At 67.0% G+C, this 20,644-nt stretch overlaps 2 protein-coding genes across 2 annotated transcripts; one reads left to right on the top strand and one right to left on the bottom strand.

Annotated features, from left to right (window-relative positions):
• Nucleotides 1-831: 831 nt before the first annotated feature.
• SEMA4B (semaphorin 4B) lies at nucleotides 832-13,276 on the bottom strand. The gene is made up of 15 exons (XM_082060696.1): nucleotides 13,207-13,276; nucleotides 8,607-8,769; nucleotides 5,796-5,956; nucleotides 5,475-5,537; nucleotides 5,303-5,401; nucleotides 5,048-5,159; nucleotides 4,818-4,934; nucleotides 4,562-4,719; nucleotides 3,923-4,104; nucleotides 3,608-3,758; nucleotides 3,257-3,467; nucleotides 3,055-3,170; nucleotides 2,739-2,902; nucleotides 2,561-2,655; nucleotides 832-2,401 (listed from the first exon to the last, which is right to left on the bottom strand). Exons 2-15 carry the CDS (start codon nucleotides 8,707-8,709, stop codon nucleotides 1,626-1,628), a joined length of 2,508 nt encoding a protein of 835 aa, XP_081916822.1. The 5' UTR covers nucleotides 8,710-8,769; nucleotides 13,207-13,276; the 3' UTR covers nucleotides 832-1,625.
• Nucleotides 13,277-16,368: 3,092 nt separating this feature from the next.
• IDH2 (isocitrate dehydrogenase (NADP(+)) 2) lies at nucleotides 16,369-20,644 on the top strand. The gene is made up of 11 exons (XM_082060885.1): nucleotides 16,369-16,525; nucleotides 17,527-17,618; nucleotides 17,947-18,112; nucleotides 18,479-18,639; nucleotides 18,760-18,903; nucleotides 19,022-19,158; nucleotides 19,287-19,438; nucleotides 19,572-19,684; nucleotides 19,775-19,872; nucleotides 19,999-20,091; nucleotides 20,314-20,644. Exons 1-11 carry the CDS (start codon nucleotides 16,435-16,437, stop codon nucleotides 20,399-20,401), a joined length of 1,335 nt encoding a protein of 444 aa, XP_081917011.1. The 5' UTR covers nucleotides 16,369-16,434; the 3' UTR covers nucleotides 20,402-20,644.

Raw genomic sequence — 20,644 nt, 5'->3', positions numbered from 1 at the left:
GCGGTATCACCCGCTGGTGCCCAGGGTTTGTCTAGCCTCACGGCAGCACCCACGCTGGGTGGAGCAGCTGGCGGCTGTGCCAGGTGCTGGTGCGGCCATTTCTCATGTACCTGCTCCTGCTCCCAGCAGTGCTGGCCCTTCCAGCTCGGTGCCCCGCGGTGCTGATGCTATCTGTGCCACAGCCCCTGTGGCCCCGGGGCCGTGTCTGCTGGCACAGCACCAGCCAACGCCTGCGGTGGCTTTTTTGATGTCCCAGAACAGGCCGGGCAGGCTGGCTGGTGTGCTGGTCCAGCCAGGAGCAAGGCAGCACTGGTCCCTGGGGGAGCCTGTCCTGACATGCAGCCCAGCGTGGAGCTCACTGCTCCACATCCTGCGCTGCCGGCGCTTCCCAGGGACAAGGGCTCCCAAACGGCGCCGCACGCACGTCCTGGTCCCAGCTGTCATGGAAAAGTGGCTGGGGTCTGCCTGCAGGTGTGCAGGATGGGGAGAGGGACCTGCTCTCCTGGGGCTGCCAGCAGGGTCCTACGTGCAGCACAGCACCCCAGTCCTGGGCTGCCTCACTCCCAGCCCCAGGCACCTCCCGGTCACCTCCGCCTTCCGCCACTTCTCACGGTGCTGGGATAGTATCGCCCATCACTCTGCAGCTTCCCCCGCTGTGGGGGCCACTCTGCTCTGTCTCCACCTTTACGGGGGTCACAGGACCCGCTGGCCCTCGTAGCAGCATGGCAAGGGCACAGCCACCTCCCAAAGGGCCCCGCGCTCGGCCACACACGCAGGGACTTCACAGTCTGCAGGAGATCCGACCAACACACAGCGCCACAAACAACTGGGCAGGTTTTTCTCCTGAGCACTGCGAGTGCCAGACATGTTTCCTCTCCATGGGGCCACCCAGACACGGTCAGCACGCAGCCCCGCGCAGCAGCACACGTGTCCAAAGGAGACACCTGACTTTATATAAAAACCACAGACGTTTCTGCACACGCACACGGGGACACAGAGATGAGTCGCTGCCCAGCCCAACATGGGGTGAGCGCCACCCCCCCTCTCTTCCCCGGGACACGATTCACATTTTCAACGTATTAAAAACGAACCAAGCACAGACACAGCACATGCTGCAGGTCACTGCACCAGCACTGCCCAGCTGCACGTGTGGCTCCGGGTCCCGCAGCAGGACGTCACAGTGGGTCGGGGCAAAGGGGGGCTGCGGCTGCCCCTTCTTGCCCTCTGCATAGAGGCAACTGGGGCCTCATGGCACCAGCAGAGCTGAGGCCGCACCAGCAGCCTGAGCTGGGCGCTGTGTCCCTGTGGTGGGGATGCCAGGCTGGGGAAAAGTCCCACACGTCCCTGGAAGGCACGTGGGTCCCCGCGTACCCCTCACACCAGCACCGACCCCGGGAGTGGGGCCGGAGCAGCCCCAGCGATGCCAAAGGAGCTCCCAGGGAAGCCAAACCCTGATGGGGCACACGGGGCCGGTGCCGCAGGCCAGGTGGGTGCCGCAGCGGGCGCAGGCTCCGGGCATGCATACACAGACAACACGGACCCCGGACGCGGCACTGCGGTCCGGCGAGGCTCAGCAGAGCAGAGGCAGTTGTGGGTGAGGGCTCGGCTCTCAGTTCTTGTCCCTGTCACACCACCGAGTCCTGGATCTCAGAGCCCAGGCGCACCCGGGGTCTTTGGCAGGCGGGGGACACCTCCACGAAGCTGTCCCGGACATGGAGGGGTCTCTTCTCCGATTCGGAGAAGGCACGTGGGGGGCCCGGGGGCTCGTGCACAGGGGTGCTGACAATGTAGTTGTCCTGCAGCGCTTGGTAGCCCTTGTGCTCGGGCGCAGCACTGGGCAAGTTGCTGCCATTCAGGGGCAGGCTCTCCACCGGCTTGCGGGGTGGCTTCTGGTGCCGGCCAGGGTCACTGGGCTCCAGCAAGGTCTTCATGCTGTCGTGGTGCCGGTGCAGCAGGAAGAGGGCCAGCACGAGAACGGCGGTAGCGAAGAGCACACACATCACCAGGAACTCGGTCCAGTAGGTCTTGCCATCCAGCTGCGCTGCGGCGCTGCCCACTGCTGAGGTGCTCCGGGACGTGCTGACGGTCTCCAGGCTGTCCCGGCCGGCGTCCCCCCTCCTGCCGGGCTCTGGTGGCCTGCGGGCTGGCTCCTGCACGCCCACGCAGTAGCTGGCCATCAGCTTGCGGAAGCCTTCCTCCAGCGACCAGCACTCGTAGGTGCCTGCCCGCTCAGGGCTGCCCACCAGGATGAGGGCTCCGTCGGGCAGCACCAGGTAGGAGCCATTGACGGGGGCCCCGTCGTGCAGCCAGCGCCGTGACGCCAAGTTGGAGAGCAGCTGGCACGGCAGCGGCCGCACCGCGTTTGGTGGCAGCTGCACCCGCTGGCATGGGGCACCTGAGGCTGTGGAAAGAATTGACAGGGACGTCAGCAAGGCTGTGGGGATCCCAGCCGGGGGCAGGAGGGATGGGGGTGCTGAGTGGAAGCCTGGGATGTGTGGGAGCCCCCAGGACACCCCAGGCCGGCAGTGGCTGCAGCCCCATGGCAGCCACCACAGCTCACCTGGGGGCAGGAGGACGCGGGGCCGGGGCTGGGAGGTGTTGGCCGGCTGGCACAGCCGCTCCGTGTCAGCATCCTCGATGTCCTGTGCCCAGAGCCTGCGGACAGAGAGGAGTCAGGGCAGCAAGGTGCTGCGGGGTGCTGCAGGGTGTAGGGGACAAAGAAGGGGTGCACCACTCACTGTGGGTGTGCAGGGGAGCGAAGGCTGGCCCTGCGGCAGGCACCCCGGCTCCAGGCACAGAAGGGGTCCCGCGCCAGCACACACTCTCCACAGCTGCGGTACAGGCTGCAGTTGGCAAAGGGCACCTGAGCCACGGCCCTGTAGGTGGCTGCATAGACCAGGCCCTGCGGGAGGGGAGACAGCGGGGTCAGCAGTGGCCCCAGAGCCATGCAGCGGGGTTGGCTCCTGTGCAGCCCAGCCCTCCCTGGCCCCCACGCAGGCTGAGCCCACAGCATCCCCCCCGTCCAGCCCTGCTGTTCCCGTGCCCAGCTCCCACCTGGTTCTGGTCCAGCAACAGCTGCAGCACAGGCTGCCCAGCGGGGAAGAGGCGGATCTCCTCGATGATGTGCACTCCATGGTCCACCCGCACGGCCTTGTGCAACCGCCCATCATCTGCAAACACCAGGGCTGTGCTGAGCAGGGCCTGGGACACACAAGGCACCAGCGCCTGCCCCGTGGCAGCCGGCGCCCGCACTCACCTGTGCCGAGGAACAGCACATCATAGGTGCCGTGGAGGCCCTGTGCGCGGTGGACGCCGATCTGCTGGTAGCGCAGGCGGCTCTGCAGCAGCAGCGGCTGGCTGCGCACAGGGCTGTCCATCAGGAAGTGGTCCTTGATGAAGTTCAGCACCCGGTCCGGCATCTGGAGGGACGAGTTGATCTTCAGGTGCCGCGTGTGGCTGGTGATGCACTGGGGAGAGAGGAGGAGGCTTGGCCAGGGCTCGGGGCAGCAGGTAGCCAAGTGGTCGTGCTGCGGTGGCTGCCAGGACCGGGAGAGCACAAGGGGCTGCCCCGTGTCCTGCACCAGGCAGGCACTGAGAAGGCACATACCGTGCCTGGCCGGGGCTCTGGCACAGGGCCGGTGTCCGTGTACCACTGCTGCGTCTCGCGGTTCACCTCCTTGTAGAGCCCACCAAAGGCGCGTTGCACGCTGTGCATGGGGAAGGCGCAGACAGCCGAGCTGCCCAGCCCGCCCTTGTTCCTGGCAGGGGAAAGGCAAAGCCCACAGCAGGATCAGGACCCTGGCTCCACCAAGCCTGCTGCGCCACCTTGGGAACCTGAGCATGGCCGGAGCTGAACTGCAGCTCCCGACCGCCCGCCCCACAGTGCCACAGGCAGCGCTCCTGGGTCCCCCCAGCTGCTCACCACTGCGAGGTGAAGACCCCGTAGAAAAGTGTCTCCCTCCAGCGCAGCTCCCCCGGAGTGAGCACAAAGATGTCCTGCAGCACGTTGAAGGGGAAGCCATCCTCGGGGTGCGAGCAGAGCAGCTGCGCCTTCAGGAAGGTTGTCCAGCGCCGCTGCAGCACGCGCTCCCCACCCTGGTCCCCCTGCATGGCAAAGCGGGTCAGGGTGCGATGCCGTGGCTGCCCGGTAGCGGGGAGCCCACGGGGCTGGGCGAGCAGAGCTGGGCTGTCTGTCCATCCATACAGCCGTGCCCAGGCCCCAGGGAGCAGCCCCGGTGTTGGGGAGGCACAAGCAAAACAGCGCCCGAGGTGCCCAGGGGAAGGGAAACACAGGCCGAGAGGAGGACGGGGCTCATGTCCCCTCTGGCAAGGGGTAGAGGAGATGGGGAAGGGCCACTGTCACCAATGGGGCCAGCAGGAGCAGCGGCCTTGAGCCACAGCCCTGGGCTGGGCACTACAGAGCTGTAACTGCCCCTTCCTGAGGTGTCCAGGAACCAGCAGGCAAAGGTGCTTAGGGTGGTCCCATGTCCCCCCTGCCCCAGCAGTGAGTGACATCCTGGCCACAGCCCCCCAGCACACACCCCCTCTGCCCTGCGCCCACCTTGCAGACGCGCGCGATGCGGGAGACGATGGTGTTCTCAAAGTAGTCGAACTCCTTGCCGGTCTCACTGAAGAAGAAGTAGACCTTGTCGTCGTCACCCTCGGGGTTGCCAGCGGGCAGGCTCTCCTGCAGGTAGGCTGAGCCCACGAAGACTGGGTCTGGGGGGACAGGCACCTCAGCATTGCCCCGCCACCAGGACTGGCCCCCACCCTGCGGGACGGACACCCCGACCCACCATGCCAGCCCCAGCTCTCACCCTGCAGCCAGTTGAGGGAATTCTCTGTCTTGAGGGCGATGCGGCTCTCCTGGCTGCGGTAGATGGTGGGCTCGTTGCCCTGGAAGTTGCTGACAGTCCCGGCGTAGAGCTCGCCATCTGCCAAAGAGACGCTCCCGCTGGGACCCGGCACACGCCGTGCGGCACAGCCCTGCGCCCCGCTGGGCTCCGCGCTGGTCTCCCCTGGCGTGGCCCGGGGCAGCGTGCCTTACCGACCATGACGGCCGTGGAGCGGTACTCAGGGTCGAAGGGGCAGCGTCCCTTCCCGTCCTCCAGCAGCACCTTCCCCGATGCGTCTCGCTCCAGGCTGAAGTGCTGCACATTCTGCAACAAAACCGGACTGTGAGCTGGCAGCACTGCCAGCACCTGCCCCTGTGTCCAGGACCCCCATCACGGGGCCTGGATGGCAGAGAGGAGCCCGTACTCCCCGTGGCACCGCAGCCCCTAGCCCTGCTCCCCGTGCTCACGATGTAGGCGCAGGCCGGGCTGAAGGCGCAGGTCCCGCAGGTGTAGAGGTGGGTGCTGTTCAGTTGCAGCAGCATCTTGATGTAGTTGTGACAGTCCCTCTGCAGGGCGAGAGGACCTGGCTCAGCCCCCTGCCTGCCCCCACCACAGCCCCCCAGCACCTGCGGGGCTCACCTGGGGGTCCTTGCCCTTGAACACGCACTGCCTCTTCTTCTCCTCATCTGCGCCCCATGGCAGCTGCAGGGAGGGGACAGTCACAGGGAGTCCTGTGTCACAACCGACCGCGACAGAGCCCATCTCCTGCCCCCAGCATCAATGTCCTCCCCACCCCAAGAGGGTTGCGAGGCAGACAGTGGCTGGGCCAGAGCACCGCTCTGCCTGGGACACCAGTGCTGGCTTGGTGTCCCCTTTTCTTCCGCAGGGACAACCCAGCCCCAGCCCAGCCCAGGGGCTCTGTTGTCCCATGCGGGACTCAGCCCCTGTCTGTGGGCTCACCCTGCGAGCCGGTGCCCCAGGATGGAAGTGGCTAGTATTGACGGCGATGAGCATCTCGCGTGCCCCCAGGTAGAGGGTGCCGCTGTCCGGGCTCAGCAGCAGGGTTGTGTAGTTGGACACGCCAGGCACCTCGAACCGCTGCACAACTCGCTCGGCTGAGTCTGGGGAGGGAGAGTGATGGGTGTCAGCCCCGCACAGCCTGTGCGGGTCAGCACTAACGCCCATGGCCCCGCGTCACAGGTCGCTCCTGGCCCCTCTGCCGGGCACCAGTGCCCTCGGATCCCACCTTGGCTGTGCCACTGCACAGAGCTGCCAGGACTGGATGTGGCTCTGCCCACGGAGCCAGACACACGTGGCACCACACTTCAGGGAGCCATGCACCGCCACTACAGCACCGAGGGCAGCACCGCTGCTGCCAGCACCAGCGGCCACCTTGTCCAGCCACAGGTTGGCCCCAGGACACCACAGCCGTCCTGCCTGGCACTGGGCACTGCAGCCAGGTCTGCGCTTGCCCAGCCACACGCAGCCCTGGCCTCAGCCCAGCCCCGCAGGGACCCCAAGCCCACCGGCCCCTGGCAGGGAGACGGGTGCTGGGACCAGCTGCCCACCCCGGTGCACAGGCGGCTCTGGTGGCTGCCTGTGCCAGACACTGGGGCAGAGGCTGCCAGAGCCAGCTGAGTCACAGGCACCCGCGCTGCCTGTCCCTGTCCCGTGTGGGTGGCTGGGCCCAGGAAGCCCTTCCTCTGCTTTCCCTGCTCTGCTTTCCTGCAGCTGCTGTGAATCAGCCGCCCAGCTGTGTCAGCGGGACACGTCGGGCTGACTCACACTGCCAACTCCCTCACCCCTGACCCCCCCGTGCCCCAGGGACGTCCCGACCTCCCCTGACCCCCTGCCTGCTCCCAGATCCCTGCCGGGACAGCCCGGGGCTCCTGCCAACCCCAGCTCGGTGCAAGCTACAGTGAGGACCTGAGGTGCTGTGATGCCAGCATTACTGTGGGGACAGACCCTGCTCCTCCCCCTGTCTCTCCATGAGCCCTGGCTGCTGCAGAATGGGGAAGCATCTCCCCATCCCTGGGGTCTCCACTGGCCCCTGGCCCAGCACCCACCCCGGCTCTCCTGCTGACCCCAGGGCATTGTCCAGTGGAGGGTCCTGTGCCCCAGCACCAGGGTGATGCCCCCACAGTGGGCACAGCCCCAGCACAGGGGCAGCGGGGGCCCCTGCACCCCACAGAGCTGGCCCAGCCCGGGGAGCTGCAGGAGCCTGTGCTGGCTGCCAGGGGACCTGTTAGGACAAGACCTGCTTCTTCCAGACAAACCTGCTGGAGGCACATCCAGCGCTTCCAGGGGAGCAGCTCACCAGCTCCTCCCTCCCAACAACCACAAGCCCCACACGGCCACACTTGCCAGCTCCGTGGGAGCCATGGCCGGGCACACGCTGCTGCTGGCACAGCAGGCGGCCTGTGCCCCGGCTCCCTGGGACAGCCCTGAGGTCCAGGTCGGGATCCTCGGGTACAGCCCGTGGGCTGCAGCCCCTGGAGTCAAAGCAGCCTCTGCAGTGGGCAGAGCTCGGGCAGAACCGGTCTGTGCAGGCAGGCCCGGGCAGCGTGGCTCGGCACAGCGTGGCACAGCATGGCATGACGCTGAGCTGGGCTGTCCTGCTCCCGGGGCTCCCATCCAGCTTGGCGGGTCACAGATCTGCTGGTGCCACCACAGCCGCGGCCAGCGGTCATGGGAGCACATGATGGAGCCACGTCCACGCCAACGAACTGCAATCACATGGAGCCAGGGAGAGCTCCCAGCTGCCCGTGTCTCGTTGCCAGAGCCAGCCCGACCCAAACCACTGCACCCTCCCAGGCTGCCCAGCACGGGACGGCTCCGCTGGCCAGCGGCAGCTGGATTTAGCCACCTTCTCCCAGCAGTGAAGCCAGCCCAGACACACATGGGCAGCCCCCATCATGCTACAAGCTCCAGTAACTGCTGGTGCCAAGCCCAAGCTGCCTGCGGAGTGCGCTCTGCTGCTCACCCATCCCACAGAGCTGCTGGGGGTCTGTGCAGGGCAAGAGGGGTCTGTGGGCCAGGCTCCCCACTTGCCTCCCCTGGCCGAGCAGCAAACCCTGCCAGAACTGCACTGCTGATGGGGGCTGCGATGGGTCCCAGAGCAGCCTGGAGCCAGGCAGAGCACAGCAAGGGGCTGTGCAGAGCCCAGGGACACAGCTGAGAGTGGAGGGGGCCAGCAGGCCCCGGCAGTCCCAAGAAGGATGAAGCCACAGGTTAAACCCTGTGGCCAGCTCAGTCCATCCCATGCTCGCACAGGACGTGGCTGCCACTGCTGCCCAGTGTGCAGGGACATGAGCACCCCTGGGTGCCCCAGACCCACTCACACCCTCGGTGCAGGTCCCAACACAGGGAATCGTGCCGCCCCCTGGCTCCCTGACTGCCGTGTGTGCAGCCCTGCAGCCCAGCACTCTGCCTGTCCGGGCAGCACAGCCCCAGCCCCGGCTGCTCCTTCCACCGCCCGGGGGCCCCGCTGCCCTGCGCCCCCCTGCCCGCCCCGGGGAGCGCGGCCACCCCAGCTCCTCGGCGGGACACGAGCCCCGGCTTGCCGGGCTGATCGGTAGGGTGTTGTGCAGGCTCAGCACCGCCGGCTGTCACAAGGCGTTTCCACGCGGGGCCACCCTGTCCCGCGGCGTGAGGAGCCCGGGGGGGTTGGGCGGGATGCTCCGCCGCCCCGGGGAAAGGACCCGCCGGAGCCCCGCGGGCAGACCCTCCCGGTAGGCCGGCGGACACTCACCGTGGCAGACGGACACTCACCGTAGGACAGGCTGACCCGCGGGACCGGCTCCTGCGCCGCCGAGAGCAGCAAAGCCGCCAGCACCGAGTGCGCCAGGACGGGCAGCGCCGGCCGCGCCGCCATCCCGGGCCGGGCCGGCCGGGCCTCCGCCGCCTCCCGCGAAGCCGCCCGGGCTCTGCAGACCTGCGGAGAGAGGGGCTCAGCGGTGGCTCGGCTCGGCTCGGCCCCGGCACCGCCCCCGCCCGCCCCGGCCCCGGGGCTGCCCGCCCGCCCGCTCGGGCACCGGGGCGGGACCGGGCGGAGCGGAGCGGGGGGGTAACGCACCCCGCCCAGGCCAGCTGTACCGAGCCGGGCTGTACCGAGCCGTGCCGGTGCCCCGGGCGGGGCGGGCAGTTCGGAAAAGGAGGCGGATGGTTCCCCGCAGGGGCCGCTCCGCCCCGACCCGCTCCCGGGGCATTGCGGCCTCGTGGGGAAGCCGGTGCTGTGAGAATCCCCCCGTTGCCCGCCCTCGTACGCGGCTGTGCCCGCCCGCGCAGTCCCAGCGAGCAGCAGCCAGTCACGGTCCCGGAGGGGCTGGTGCTTTGTCTCATACACTAACAGCAGCCGCGGGTCTCCACAGCACCCACAGTCCCTGCAGCGGGGGTCCAGCTGGGCAGGAGTCCCGAGGATGTCTGTCCCAGGAAATGCTGGCCTGGGGATGTCTGTCCCAGGGATGTCTGTCCTGGGACAGTTCGGCCTCAAGGCTGCAGCCACAACCCATGGCTGCGCAGGGAGCGCTGCTGCTCCCACAGCCCCTTAGCTCAAGCTTTGCTCTATCTCCACTCTCCGTGTGCAGCAGACTGTGCTCCCTGCGGGGGGCTGTGACCCTGCCCGGGCACAGCCAGCGCCCCCTGTACCCTCCCGGGAATGACGGGCTCCCACGGGGCGCAGCACAGCCAGGCAGCGGGATGCCTGTGCCAGCCCACCCCATGGAGCAAAGCTTCCTGGTACGGGTGTCCACACAGGGCAGCACCCAGGTACATGGGACACGTCCCTGCCATCCCCAATGCCCTGTCCCTGGGGCTCCTGGATGAGGATGGTCCCAGAGTGGGCTGGGTGGCATGGGCACGCCAAGGAGCAGGTAGCGCTTGGCAGGATGCTCTGCCTGGGCCCATGGTGGGCTCTGAACCCCAGCCAGTGTGCAGGGAGAGCTCTCAACCCCCTGCAGAAGCACATGCAAACCCCAGAGAACTGCCTGCTCGTCCAGCGATTGCCATGGCAACCTGTTATTAATGACAGCTGCTTATTTTGCCATGGAAACTGAGAGAAAGGGTCTCTCCTTGCAGCAGGCAGCTCTCCTGGGGCTGGGGCTGCCCTGCAGCTGCCTTCCTGATGTGGGGCAAAGCTCCATGTCACCCTGCTTGGCCAGCTCTGGCCACAGAACCCAGGCCATTGCCTCCCCACCAGTGAGGCTCCCCGCAAGACCCTGCCCAGGGAAAACACTCCCCACGCTCCTGGGACAGCTGTGCCCATGCCCCAGGACAGCTGTGCCCGCATTCTTGGGATGACTTTGCCCACAGTCTACCTGTTCGGCACTGCCGGACGGTGCCTGGGCTGTACCTGCCGTCCAGGAGCTGGGGCTGCCGGTGGGGGCCCTGCCTTCCTCCTCAGCTCGGTTCCCTTCCTGCTCCCGCTGTGCTTGCCGGAGGCTGACGTCCCTTCCTGGGCCGGGGACAGTGCTGCTGGCTCTGCTCCACCTGCCTTATCAGCACCTTTGCCCGGGAAGTGCCCCAGACGGGACAGGGCTCTGCATCACAGAACCAGGCACGTCACCATGCATGGGGTGGGAGCAGACACACACCCCTGCAGTCATGGCTCCACGGCCCCATGGCACCCCGGGGGTCCCTGGGGGAGTTCTGGCAACCTGGCCATCACCTGTGTGCTGTGCCAGCACCCCAGTGTGATGGCATGCAGCGACAGGAACCCCCCGCAGGGATGCCAGCTGCTCTGCAGTTGGGCAGGGTGGTGGGAGAGGGGGGCGGCCCTGGCCCAGGCTGGGCAGCGACCAGGCAGCGGAGCGAGGCCAGAGCCTGCGCCTTTAAGCACAGCCTGTGCGGCGCTCCCCAGCACTGCTGGCAGCCTGGCCTGTTTACGACAAACTCCCATTTATCTCCTCTGCCTGCCCACGCAGGCTGCCAGCACGGGGCAACGCCAGGGGCACCCTGCAGCACCCGTCCTGCTGGTGCACGGGCGCAGGCGCCGGGACGGCGTGTGCGTGTCCTGCGCAACCCTGCAGGTACCTGCACACATGAGGGCAGCAGCCCTGCCATGTCCTGGCCCACCTGCGCCTGCAACAGTGGTCTGCAATGGGGAAACTGCTCAGGGTGCTGGGCTCAGGCAGCACCAAAACCCACGGCCTGGGGTCACCAGGCAGGCAGAGCAGTGGTTTCTGCACCAAATTCCCACACCAGCACCCTCCACCCTGTTGTGGTCCTGCTGCCTGCAAGGAGCAGCGCTGGGGCTGCATGCGCCCTGCTGCTGCTGCTGCTGCTGCTGCCTGTATGCTCACACCTGCTTTCCGCAGCCTGCCCAGCGCAGGCAGCAGCGCAGGCACATCCCCTGCTCACAGGCCTGCACCCGGCTCGCACGCCGCCTACGCATCCCAGCTCTTCCTCCCGACCCACATCTCCCGGGGCTCACACACGCCCCCGGCTCGGCTCTCTCATGGAGCTGCCAGACAACACCAGGCAGACCCCCCACCCACAGCCTCCTCTGGCTGCGCACAGGCGCAGAGCGGCAGCGTGCTTGCACGCACACCTGCAGCTGCACAGGCCCTGCTGATTCACGCACAGATGCTCCCAGACCAGCTGCTCCGCACGGCCGCTCGGAGAACACCACGCGTCCTGCTATGGCCGGGCTGGCTCTGCCGGCACAGCTGTGGGTGGCATGGCAGGGAGGAGTGCGGTGCAGGCACACTGGCTCTGCTCTGCTTCGCTGCACCCGGCAGCTGGTGGCCCCGAGGGAGAGGCCTCACTCAGAATGAGGGAAGGGGCCGGGGCAGCCTCCAGCCGCGGCGCAGGAGGGCAAAGCCCGGTGCTGGCCCTGGTGCAGGGCCTGGGGACATGGCCAGCCAGGCAGGGCACCGCAGGGTGCCCACAGGGCCCAGGGCAGCCTCCCCATCCCATGGGCACAGCCCTGCCACCCTGCAGCCCTGCTCTCTGCCCCTCCGCAGGCACACGGAGCCTGGCTGCCCCGTGCCTCTGGAGGGTGCTGGAGTCTGTGTGAGGGCAGCACACACCAGCCCCACGCTGCCCCACAGCATCCTCTTCACCCTGGGCAGGGCACCCTATGGGGGCCCTGCACCCAGCCTACCCAGCACCGCACAAAACGCATCCGTCCCATTGCTGCCATCGCCCCTCTGCCCCACGCTCCTGCACGATGACGGGCTCAGCTCTGGGGACTATGGGACTATGGCCCACTTATGGGCCACCTTCGCCCCATAAGTGCCAGCACCTGCAAGCACCCGCACACTGCCTGCCTGGGACACTGCAGGACACACAGGGTGTGCTCTGGGTCTCCACCGCTTGTGGGGCACTACTGGCACAGGGCAAAGCAGGGACAGCAAGCACCCTTGGAGGGCTGGGACGTGTTGGGTTCTAAGCGCAGGCACTTCTGCACCCTGGGGTCCTGGCTCAGGGATGTGTGGCCCCCTCTCCACCATCCCTGGCCCCACAGAGCTCCAGCCAGTGCTGGTATCCTTGGCCCCACTCACCAGTGCCAGACCCCCAAAGCAGCCACAGCACCAGGGGAGCAGACACTGGATCACCGGGGAGACCCTACAGCACATGTGGCTCCAACTTTGCTGTGTCCCCAAGCCCAAGGGCTGTTTGGCACCCAACAGCACTGTCAGGAGCAGTGGCCGCATGCTGGGACATACAGCGTGTGTGCAGCCTGCAAGTGCCTGTGGCACGTCCACCCGTGGGACACGCCATGCACATATGTGCCCCTTACCTGAGTGTGCACACAGACCTCCTACGAGCAACCTGCAACACATCCAGAACGCTGTGCGTGCACTTCCGCACCCTCAGCCGTAACGCACACCCAACATATGTAAACACACCAGGGAGGCTGACGGGCAAAACACACCCCGCCCAAACGGCAAACACACACCTGGAACCACCCCCGCGGGGAACAGCCCCACGCAGCGGGTGGGCTACCAGCACACACACACCCACACACCCGCAGTGCACGCAGTCCCAGCCCCTCCACCACCCTCACCACACACACGCCTCAGGGAGCCCCGTGCACATGCACACGCAGACCCGTGCACAGCCCCTGGGCACACGCACGCACGCACACACACACACGCACACACACACACGCACGCACACACACACACACACGCACACACACACACGCACACACCCACCCACACACACACACACACACACACACACACCCCTGCACATGCACACCCCGCACAGCCCCGCACACCCGCACAAGACCCTTCGCAGGAATCGTGCACACACACACAGACACGCCCCTCGCACGCAGCCGCCCGTGCACACCCCTTGCACAGCCCTTGCACACCCCCCCGTGCCCAGTGCTCCCCCCGGCCCGGCGCGCCCGCCCGCTGCTCACCGGCTCGGCGGCGGGTGCGGCGGGACCCGCCGGCAGCGGAGGCGGCTCCGGGGTTCCCGCCCGCGGCGGGGCGGCTCCGGGCGGCTCCGGCTGCTCCGCCCGCCGCTCGCAACAAAGGGCCGCCCCGCCCGGCCGGCCCCGCCGCCGCCCGGCCCCCGCTCCGCCACCGGCACCGCCACCGGCACTGCTCCGGGTGTCCGTCCCGCCGGGGGCGGTTGCTCCTGGCTCAGGGGTTCAGTCCCAGTGTTGGGGTGCGTGAGCTGGGGGGGCCCTGGCTCAGTGGCAGGGGAGGGGGAGTCCCGGCGTGGGGCTGCCCGGGGTTGTGCTGGCCCTGGGCTGGTGCTGGCCCCTCCACGAGCCGGTGCTCGTGTCTGCAGGCAAGGCTGGCCGCACGCTGCCCCGCCACCCTCAGAGCAGCGCTATGGGGCTGGCAGGGAGCGTGGTCTGGGGGGGCAGCAGCGTGTGCCCTGCCGGGACCCTTCTCAGGTGAAAGCCCACGAGGAATGGGGTGCAGCAGGACAGCAGCCCCCGGAGCAGAAGTGTCTGCCCTGCGTGGCAGCTGCGGGGACACACAGTGCACGTGCACATGGCTCCAGGCATCACCATGAGGTCCCTGTGGTGACACCCAGCTCCAGGCGTTTTGGGGTAACTCATGGCTCCCAGCATCTTGTGGTGACACACAGCTCCATGTGGTTTGGGGTAGCCCACGGCTCCACGTGTCCCCACGGTGACACGCTTGGAGCTGGAGACTGCTGGCCAGGTGCCAGTGGTGCACAGAGCTGCCGAGTCTGCAGCGAGCCTCGGGGGATGTGCTGCTCTCCTGGGGCAAGAAAAGAGCCGGGAAGCAGCCGCCCGTGGCCCTGGCAGGGGCGGTCCTGTGCTCCGGCCAGGGTGGGCAGGTTGGGAGGCAGCGGTGCCTCGGGCGCAGAGGTGTGAGCGGGGCTGTGCCATGGGGGTACAGCAGAGCTGTGCCGTGGGGGTGTGCTGGGGCTGAGCTGAGCAGCACACACAGCTGTGTTCCAGCCTGGGGGTCCAGCAGGCAGAGCCCCCCCAGCCCCAGAGCAGAGCTGCCAGTGTCATGGGCACCGACCTGCTGGCTGATGCTGGGCTGGGCAGGGGTCCCGGGCAGGGGTTCCAGGGCCAGCCAGCCATGGCCCTGCACCCCCGCCTCCCAGAGCATCCTCTCAGCCAGCCTGTGCAGTTTCCATTCTTTCCCCTGTCCCTGGGCGCCTGGCTGCTATACCTCACGTCGCACCATGTCCCCAGAGCAGCTGGGCCACCTCGCCTCGTGCATCACAGGCAGCTCTTGGCCGTGCTGCCAGCATGTGCAGTGGCTCTGCCACCGGCAGCTGCCTGCTCCATGCGCCCCTGGGCCCGCGGGTTGTGTGGGGGTGCAGTGTGGGGCTGCTGATAGGGGCTGTGCCTCTGCCCCACAGTCTGGCTCATCCCTGGCCCACGCCCCTGCCCGGCAGCCCTGGGGGAGGCACGCTGCTGCTGAAGGGGGGTACAGCTCCCACCCCCCAGCCTGCAGGCCTGCAGCTCAGAGCAGTGTGCATGTTTGGGGCAGCACCACTTGCATGGGAACCCCTGTGCATTGCTCTAGCAGGCACACAGCTCCCTCCAGCCTCCCTGGTGACACCCTCCCACGGGCAGACACAGGGCTGCCTGCAGGCAGTGGTGTACGTGTGGACAGACCCCCCTCCCAGTCCTGCCACATTCTCTGGCTGGCCTCTCCATGCCCCTGACCTACTGGAGCCCACCCAGAACACATCGTCCCTGGAGCCCCGGCCCTCTGCAGCCAGTACTGGGGGACCCTTCTGGGGACCCTCCCAGGGACCATCCCAGGGCCAGTCGCGCTCATGGGAGGCTGGTTTGGCAGCAACCCGGGGCGTGCGGGTTGGGCTCTGGCCAGGGATGGACTCCTTTGTTTGCAGGCAGCCTTTCCCTGGGACAGTGCCACATGGCTGCTCTCCGCAGCTCCGTGGGGGGATGGCTGCCGTGCTGGCGTGACCTCGTCTCTGCAAGTGCTGTGGTCACTGGGTGGCTCTGACTGCGGGACCAAGGCGAGGGCAGTGGGGGTGCAGTGCTACAGCCAGGCACAGCTGGGCAGCCCCCCTGGCCCTGTGCTGGGGGGCACCACCGCCCACTGCCCCACCTCAGTGCAGCCCCAAGTGCCGGTCGTGCAGCTGCTGGTGGGACATGGAGCCATGGGGAGGGCAGTGGGAGTGGGGGCACCCGAGACCCCGGCACTGCCCCAAGCAGTGGGTGCCGCCCCCCCAGGCTGCTGCTCTGGTTAATGTTAAAGCCAGGCAGACGTCAGCGCCTGGCCCTGCCTCCCCCCAGCCCCTCCAGCAGGACTGTTTTTCCTCCAGGAGCGGAATCTGCCAGTCCTCTGTGGCTAAAAAAAGCTATTGGCTTGGCCCGTGCAGAGGGACAGCAAACCTTGCAGGCCAAGCAGCCTCCTGGCTGCCCCAGCACCTCTTGGCTCCCGTGCACGTTCTTGGGGTGCCCCCCCAGGGCATCGTCCCCTCCTCCCCGTGCTGGGGTCAGGTGAGGGGAAGCTCCCCAAGGCAATGGCGGCAGCTGCCGTTCCCGCAGCCCCGTCCCGCTGGTCCCAGCTGCCCCGAGTCACGTGCTGGCACCACGCAGGGTCCGGCACTTCTATGTAGGGAAAACCTGAGCCGGCTCCAAGCCCTGGGCTCAGTGTGCAGCGTGTCTCCCATCCAGATGTGCCCAGCGGGGTCATGTTTCTTTGCTAGAAACGGGGACCACCACAAACCCTCTGGCTCCTCACACCCCACACTGGGCAGAGCAGGGGGGGCTGGATACACAGTGGGCATGGGGGGACCTGACGCCTTGCACACGCGCCCTTGTCACCGCGTCCCAAGGACCCCAGTGAAAGCTGATCCCGGGCTCACCGGTCACCTTGTGCTTTGGCACCAGTTGCACCGAGCAAGTGGCATCTCCCCCATCACCCACCCGGGGGGGACACCCTCCTGCCTCGTGGGACACCCCAGGAGGGGGGCACCCCCCAGTGGGTGTTTTAGATGGGATGCGCTGTGTGGTGGGGGGGGTGCTGCAACGGGCCGCCCTGCCCCGCGAGACCCCGCGCGGGCCCTTCCAAGGCCCCACGGCGGGGCCCGGGCACGGACCGCCCCGGGGCGGAGCGAACCGCGTTCCCGGGCCGCCGCCACCGCCCCCGTCGCGTCCGCCCCGTCGCGCCCCGCCATGGCTGCCCGCTGCCTCCGCGCCGCCCCGGCGCTGAGCCGCCTGGCCCGCTGCCCTCTGCCCGCCGCCGCCGTGGGGCAGCGGCGACACTGTGAGTGGGGTGACCTTGGGGGGGGGGGCGTGGGGGGAGCCCTCGTGTCCTTGAGGACGGAGAGGGCGGCTGCTCCTGTCCCGAGCGGGGGTTGCACCGGTCCCGGCCCACGGCGGGGTTTGCATGACGGGTCGAGTCGGTTTTTGTTTTGGAGGGTGGCGGGTTTGCAACTGGATCCGCACCCCCGCTTACAGCCGGTCTCAGGAAGGTTTGCACGGACCCACGCGGGATTTTGCAGCTGGTTTCGGTCCAGAGGGCTTTGGTCCCAGTTCCACGCGGGGTTTTGCAGCCCCACTTGCAGCCAGGCTTGGCTCCCTGAGTTTGTTTCTGCGTTTTGCAGCCCTGCTTGTACCCGCTTTGACCCTGGAGCGGTTTGTTCCTGGCCCAGGGCTCACGTGAGGTTTTGTAGCCCAGGTCCCGCCCCAAGAGGGGTTTGCACCCGTTCCTGGTCCCACGTGGAATTTTGCAGCCTGGCCAGTAGCCAGGCTTGACCCCCAGATGGATTTCCTCTTGGTCCTGGTCCCAGTTCCACCTTGGGTTTTGTATCCCAACCTGCAGCCAGGCTTGGCACCCAGCTGGGTTTTACTCCTGGTCCAGGTCCCACGCACGGACTTGCATCTGGATCCAATCCTGGGAGGGGTTTCCTCCCGGTCCTTGTCCCGTGCAGGGTTCTGCGCTCCAGCTGGTACCTGGGTCTGGCCCTGGAGTGGTTTGTGTCCGTTCCTGGTCCTGGACTCACAGGGGGCTTTGCAGCCCAGTTTGCACCCAGGTCCTGCTTTGAGTGGGGTGTGTGACCATTCCCAGTCCTGCTCCCATGTGAGGTTTTGCACCCTGACCTGCACCTAGCCCTGAGCAGGGCTGGTTCCCCAACCTGCTGACGGGACCCCGTGGTCCCTGTGAGATGTCTGGTCCCACGCTGGGGTGCAGAGCTGTGGGGCTGGTGCCGGCGGTGCTGGACATGTGCCCGTATGTGCTCCTGACACCCGCCCGCCACTCCCCAGATGCCGACAAGCGGATCAAGGTGACCAATCCGGTGGTGGAGATGGACGGAGACGAGATGACACGGATCATCTGGGCCTTCATCAAGGAGAAGGTAATGGCGTCCTGTCTGGGGAACGGGTGGGTGCTGGATGGGCGAACAGGCAGCTGTTGTACAGGGGACAGGCTGTCCCTTTGTCTGTACCCCCCCCCCCCCCCCCCGTCTGTCCGTCCTTCTCAGTCTGTCTGCAGGAAGCAGGTGGTGAGATCAGCACAGCTTCCGCTGAGTCCTGGAAGTGAGGAGGTCCCACAAAGGGGGACCGTCCCAGGCAGGGGGGGACAGTCCCAGGCAGGGGGCTGGGGCTGGCCATGCTGCAGTGCATGGTGCTGGGCCCTTGCCACCCCACAGCGTGCCCCACCTGACGCTCTCCTGGGCCCCTCAGCTCATCCTGCCCAACGTGGACGTCCAGCTGAAGTATTTTGACCTGGGTCTGCCGCACCGGGACAAGACAGACGACCAGGTCACCATTGACTCAGCACTGGCCACCCAGAAGTACAGCGTGGCTGTCAAGTGTGCCACCATCACGCCAGACGAAGCCAGGGTGGAAGGTGAGTGGGGGCGGGGGGTCGGTGCCGACAGCCCCAGGGAAGCTGAGCCCCCCATGTTCCCCAGCCCCTTGGGGTCAGCCAGCAGCTCCCTCCACCAGCTCAGGGTTCTGGTGGGTTGGGGGCTGAGCTGCAGCCTGGGCTGAGGGTCTGGGTGCTTGAGGGGACCCTGAGGGCGCAGGGCTGGGGGCAGGCTGGCCTCTGCCGAGTGCTGGTCACGAGTCCACACCGGCTGTCCCTCTTGTTGGCTGACCTGGCAGCAGATGCTGGCAGCGGCCCACGGCACAGAGGAGGGGGGGCAGCAGGGGCCGGGCGCTGGGGTGCACCTGCTGGGGGGGTGCCTGAGGGCTTCACCTCCTCATGCTGCAGAGTTCAAGCTGAAGAAGATGTGGAAGAGCCCCAACGGCACCATCCGAAACATCCTGGGGGGCACAGTGTTCCGGGAACCCATCATCTGCAAGAACATCCCGCGCCTGGTGCCCGGCTGGACCAAGCCCATCACCATTGGCAGGCATGCCCACGGCGACCAGGTGAGCCCCACAGCAACCAGATGAGCCCCATGGCAACCAAGTGAGCCTGTGGGCAGCTGCCTGCAGGGGGGGCGGCTGGCAGCTCCTGCCCTGCCCCATGTTCTGTCCTGCCCTGTGCAGTACAAAGCCACTGACTTCGTGGTGAGCAAGTCCGGGACGTTCAAGATGGTCTTCACGCCAAAGGACGGCAGTGGGACCAAGGAGTGGGAGGTCTTCAACTTTCCCGGTGGTGGCGTGGGCATGGGCATGTACAACACGGACGAGGTAACAGGGTGGGCGGGGGGCACAGGAGGGTCCCCGTGGGGGGGCACAGCCTTGCCATCTGTGTGGGCCCGGCCGGGCACAGGGTTCAGTGTCCCAAGGTCCATACATTCCCTTGCAGTCCATCTCAGGCTTCGCACACAGCTGCTTCCAGTATGCCATCCAGAAGAAGTGGCCTCTCTACATGAGCACCAAGAACACCATCCTCAAGGCCTACGATGGGCGCTTCAAAGACCTTTTCCAGGAGATCTTTGATAAGTATGAATGTGGGGGAGCTGCCTGGGGGGGCTGGCTGCCCCTCCTGGAATATTTCCCGGGAGTTGCAGTGGGACCCAGCCTGGGGGGTGCATGGGCGGGCACAGCTGACACCTCTCCTGGGCTCCCAGGCACTACAAGACCGAGTTCGACAAGCTGAAGATCTGGTACGAGCACCGGCTCATCGATGACATGGTCGCCCAGGTGCTGAAGTCCTCTGGCGGCTTTGTCTGGGCCTGCAAGAACTATGATGGGGATGTCCAGTCAGACATCCTGGCCCAAGGTGGGACGGTGGCATGGGGCGCTGTGAGGCGGTGTGGGAGGCTGTGGGGCAGTGTGGGGTGCTGTGGGATGCTACGGGGTGGGCTGTGTGTGGTCGCTTTCCCAGGGCCACCCTGACCCCTGTCTTGCCGCAGGGTTTGGCTCCCTGGGGCTGATGACCTCAGTGCTGGTGTGTCCAGACGGGAAGACCATTGAGGCCGAGGCGGCCCACGGCACCGTCACCCGCCACTACCGGGAGCACCAGAAGGTGGGTGTGCTCTGTTTGTGGTGGTTGCCCGTGTCATGCTGCCCGTGTCATGCTGCCCGTGCCGGCTCGCTGAGCAATCTCTCTGCACAGGGACGACCCACCAGCACAAATCCCATCGCTAGCATCTTCGCCTGGACGCGCGGCCTGGAGCACCGGGGCAAGCTGGACAGTAATCCCGACCTGATCAAGTGAGTGGGGGTGGTGGGGGCACCCCGGGGCGGGGGGCGCAGCCAGCCGTGGTGGAGCTCTGCGGCACAGGAAGGCTGGTGAGGTGCTGGCTTTGCTGGAGCTGTGTGTGGCACCACTGTCTCCAGGTTTGCTCAGACGCTGGAGAAGGTCTGTGTTGAAACGGTGGAGAGTGGGACGATGACGAAGGACCTCGCTGGCTGCATCCATGGCCTTGCCAAGTATGTGTGGCTGCGGGGCAGAGCGTGTAGGGCAGCCACGACGGCAGACTGCCCGCGAGACAGTCCCCAGGGACCCGGGGCAGCTATTCCCAGCTCACGGGGTTAGGCGGTGTCTGCAGCTGGGCGGGGGCCACGTCCTGCACTGGGGCCATGTCCTGCACTGGGGGGCAGGCAGGGACCTGCTGGCCATGGGATCCCTCCAGCCTTTCTGTACCCCTGCAGTGTGAAGCTGAATGAGCACTTTGTGAACACCACCGACTTCCTGGATGCCATCAAGAACAACCTGGACAAGGCCCTGGGCAAGCACTAGAGGGACGCAGGGGATACCCAGCCCTGGTGTCACTTGGATGGAGAGGGACCCAGTGCCGCCTCCAGCTCACCAGCACCACTCAGGAACAGTGGAATAGTTTTTATAAGCAGTTTTCTTACAAGTGTTTTTAAAGCCTTTCTATTGGGGGTTTGTTTTGGGGGGGCCCTAGTCCCACACTGACTCGTGTACCCCCCACCCTCACGGTGCCAGCAGCCATTAAACCTCCCCAGCCCATGGCGTGTA

This window comes from Streptopelia decaocto, assembly GCF_964273445.1.
Source record: "Streptopelia decaocto genome assembly, chromosome: 9".
Taxonomy (NCBI): Eukaryota; Metazoa; Chordata; class Aves; order Columbiformes; family Columbidae; genus Streptopelia; species Streptopelia decaocto.
This window is presented reverse-complemented; position numbering and strand designations above follow the sequence as displayed.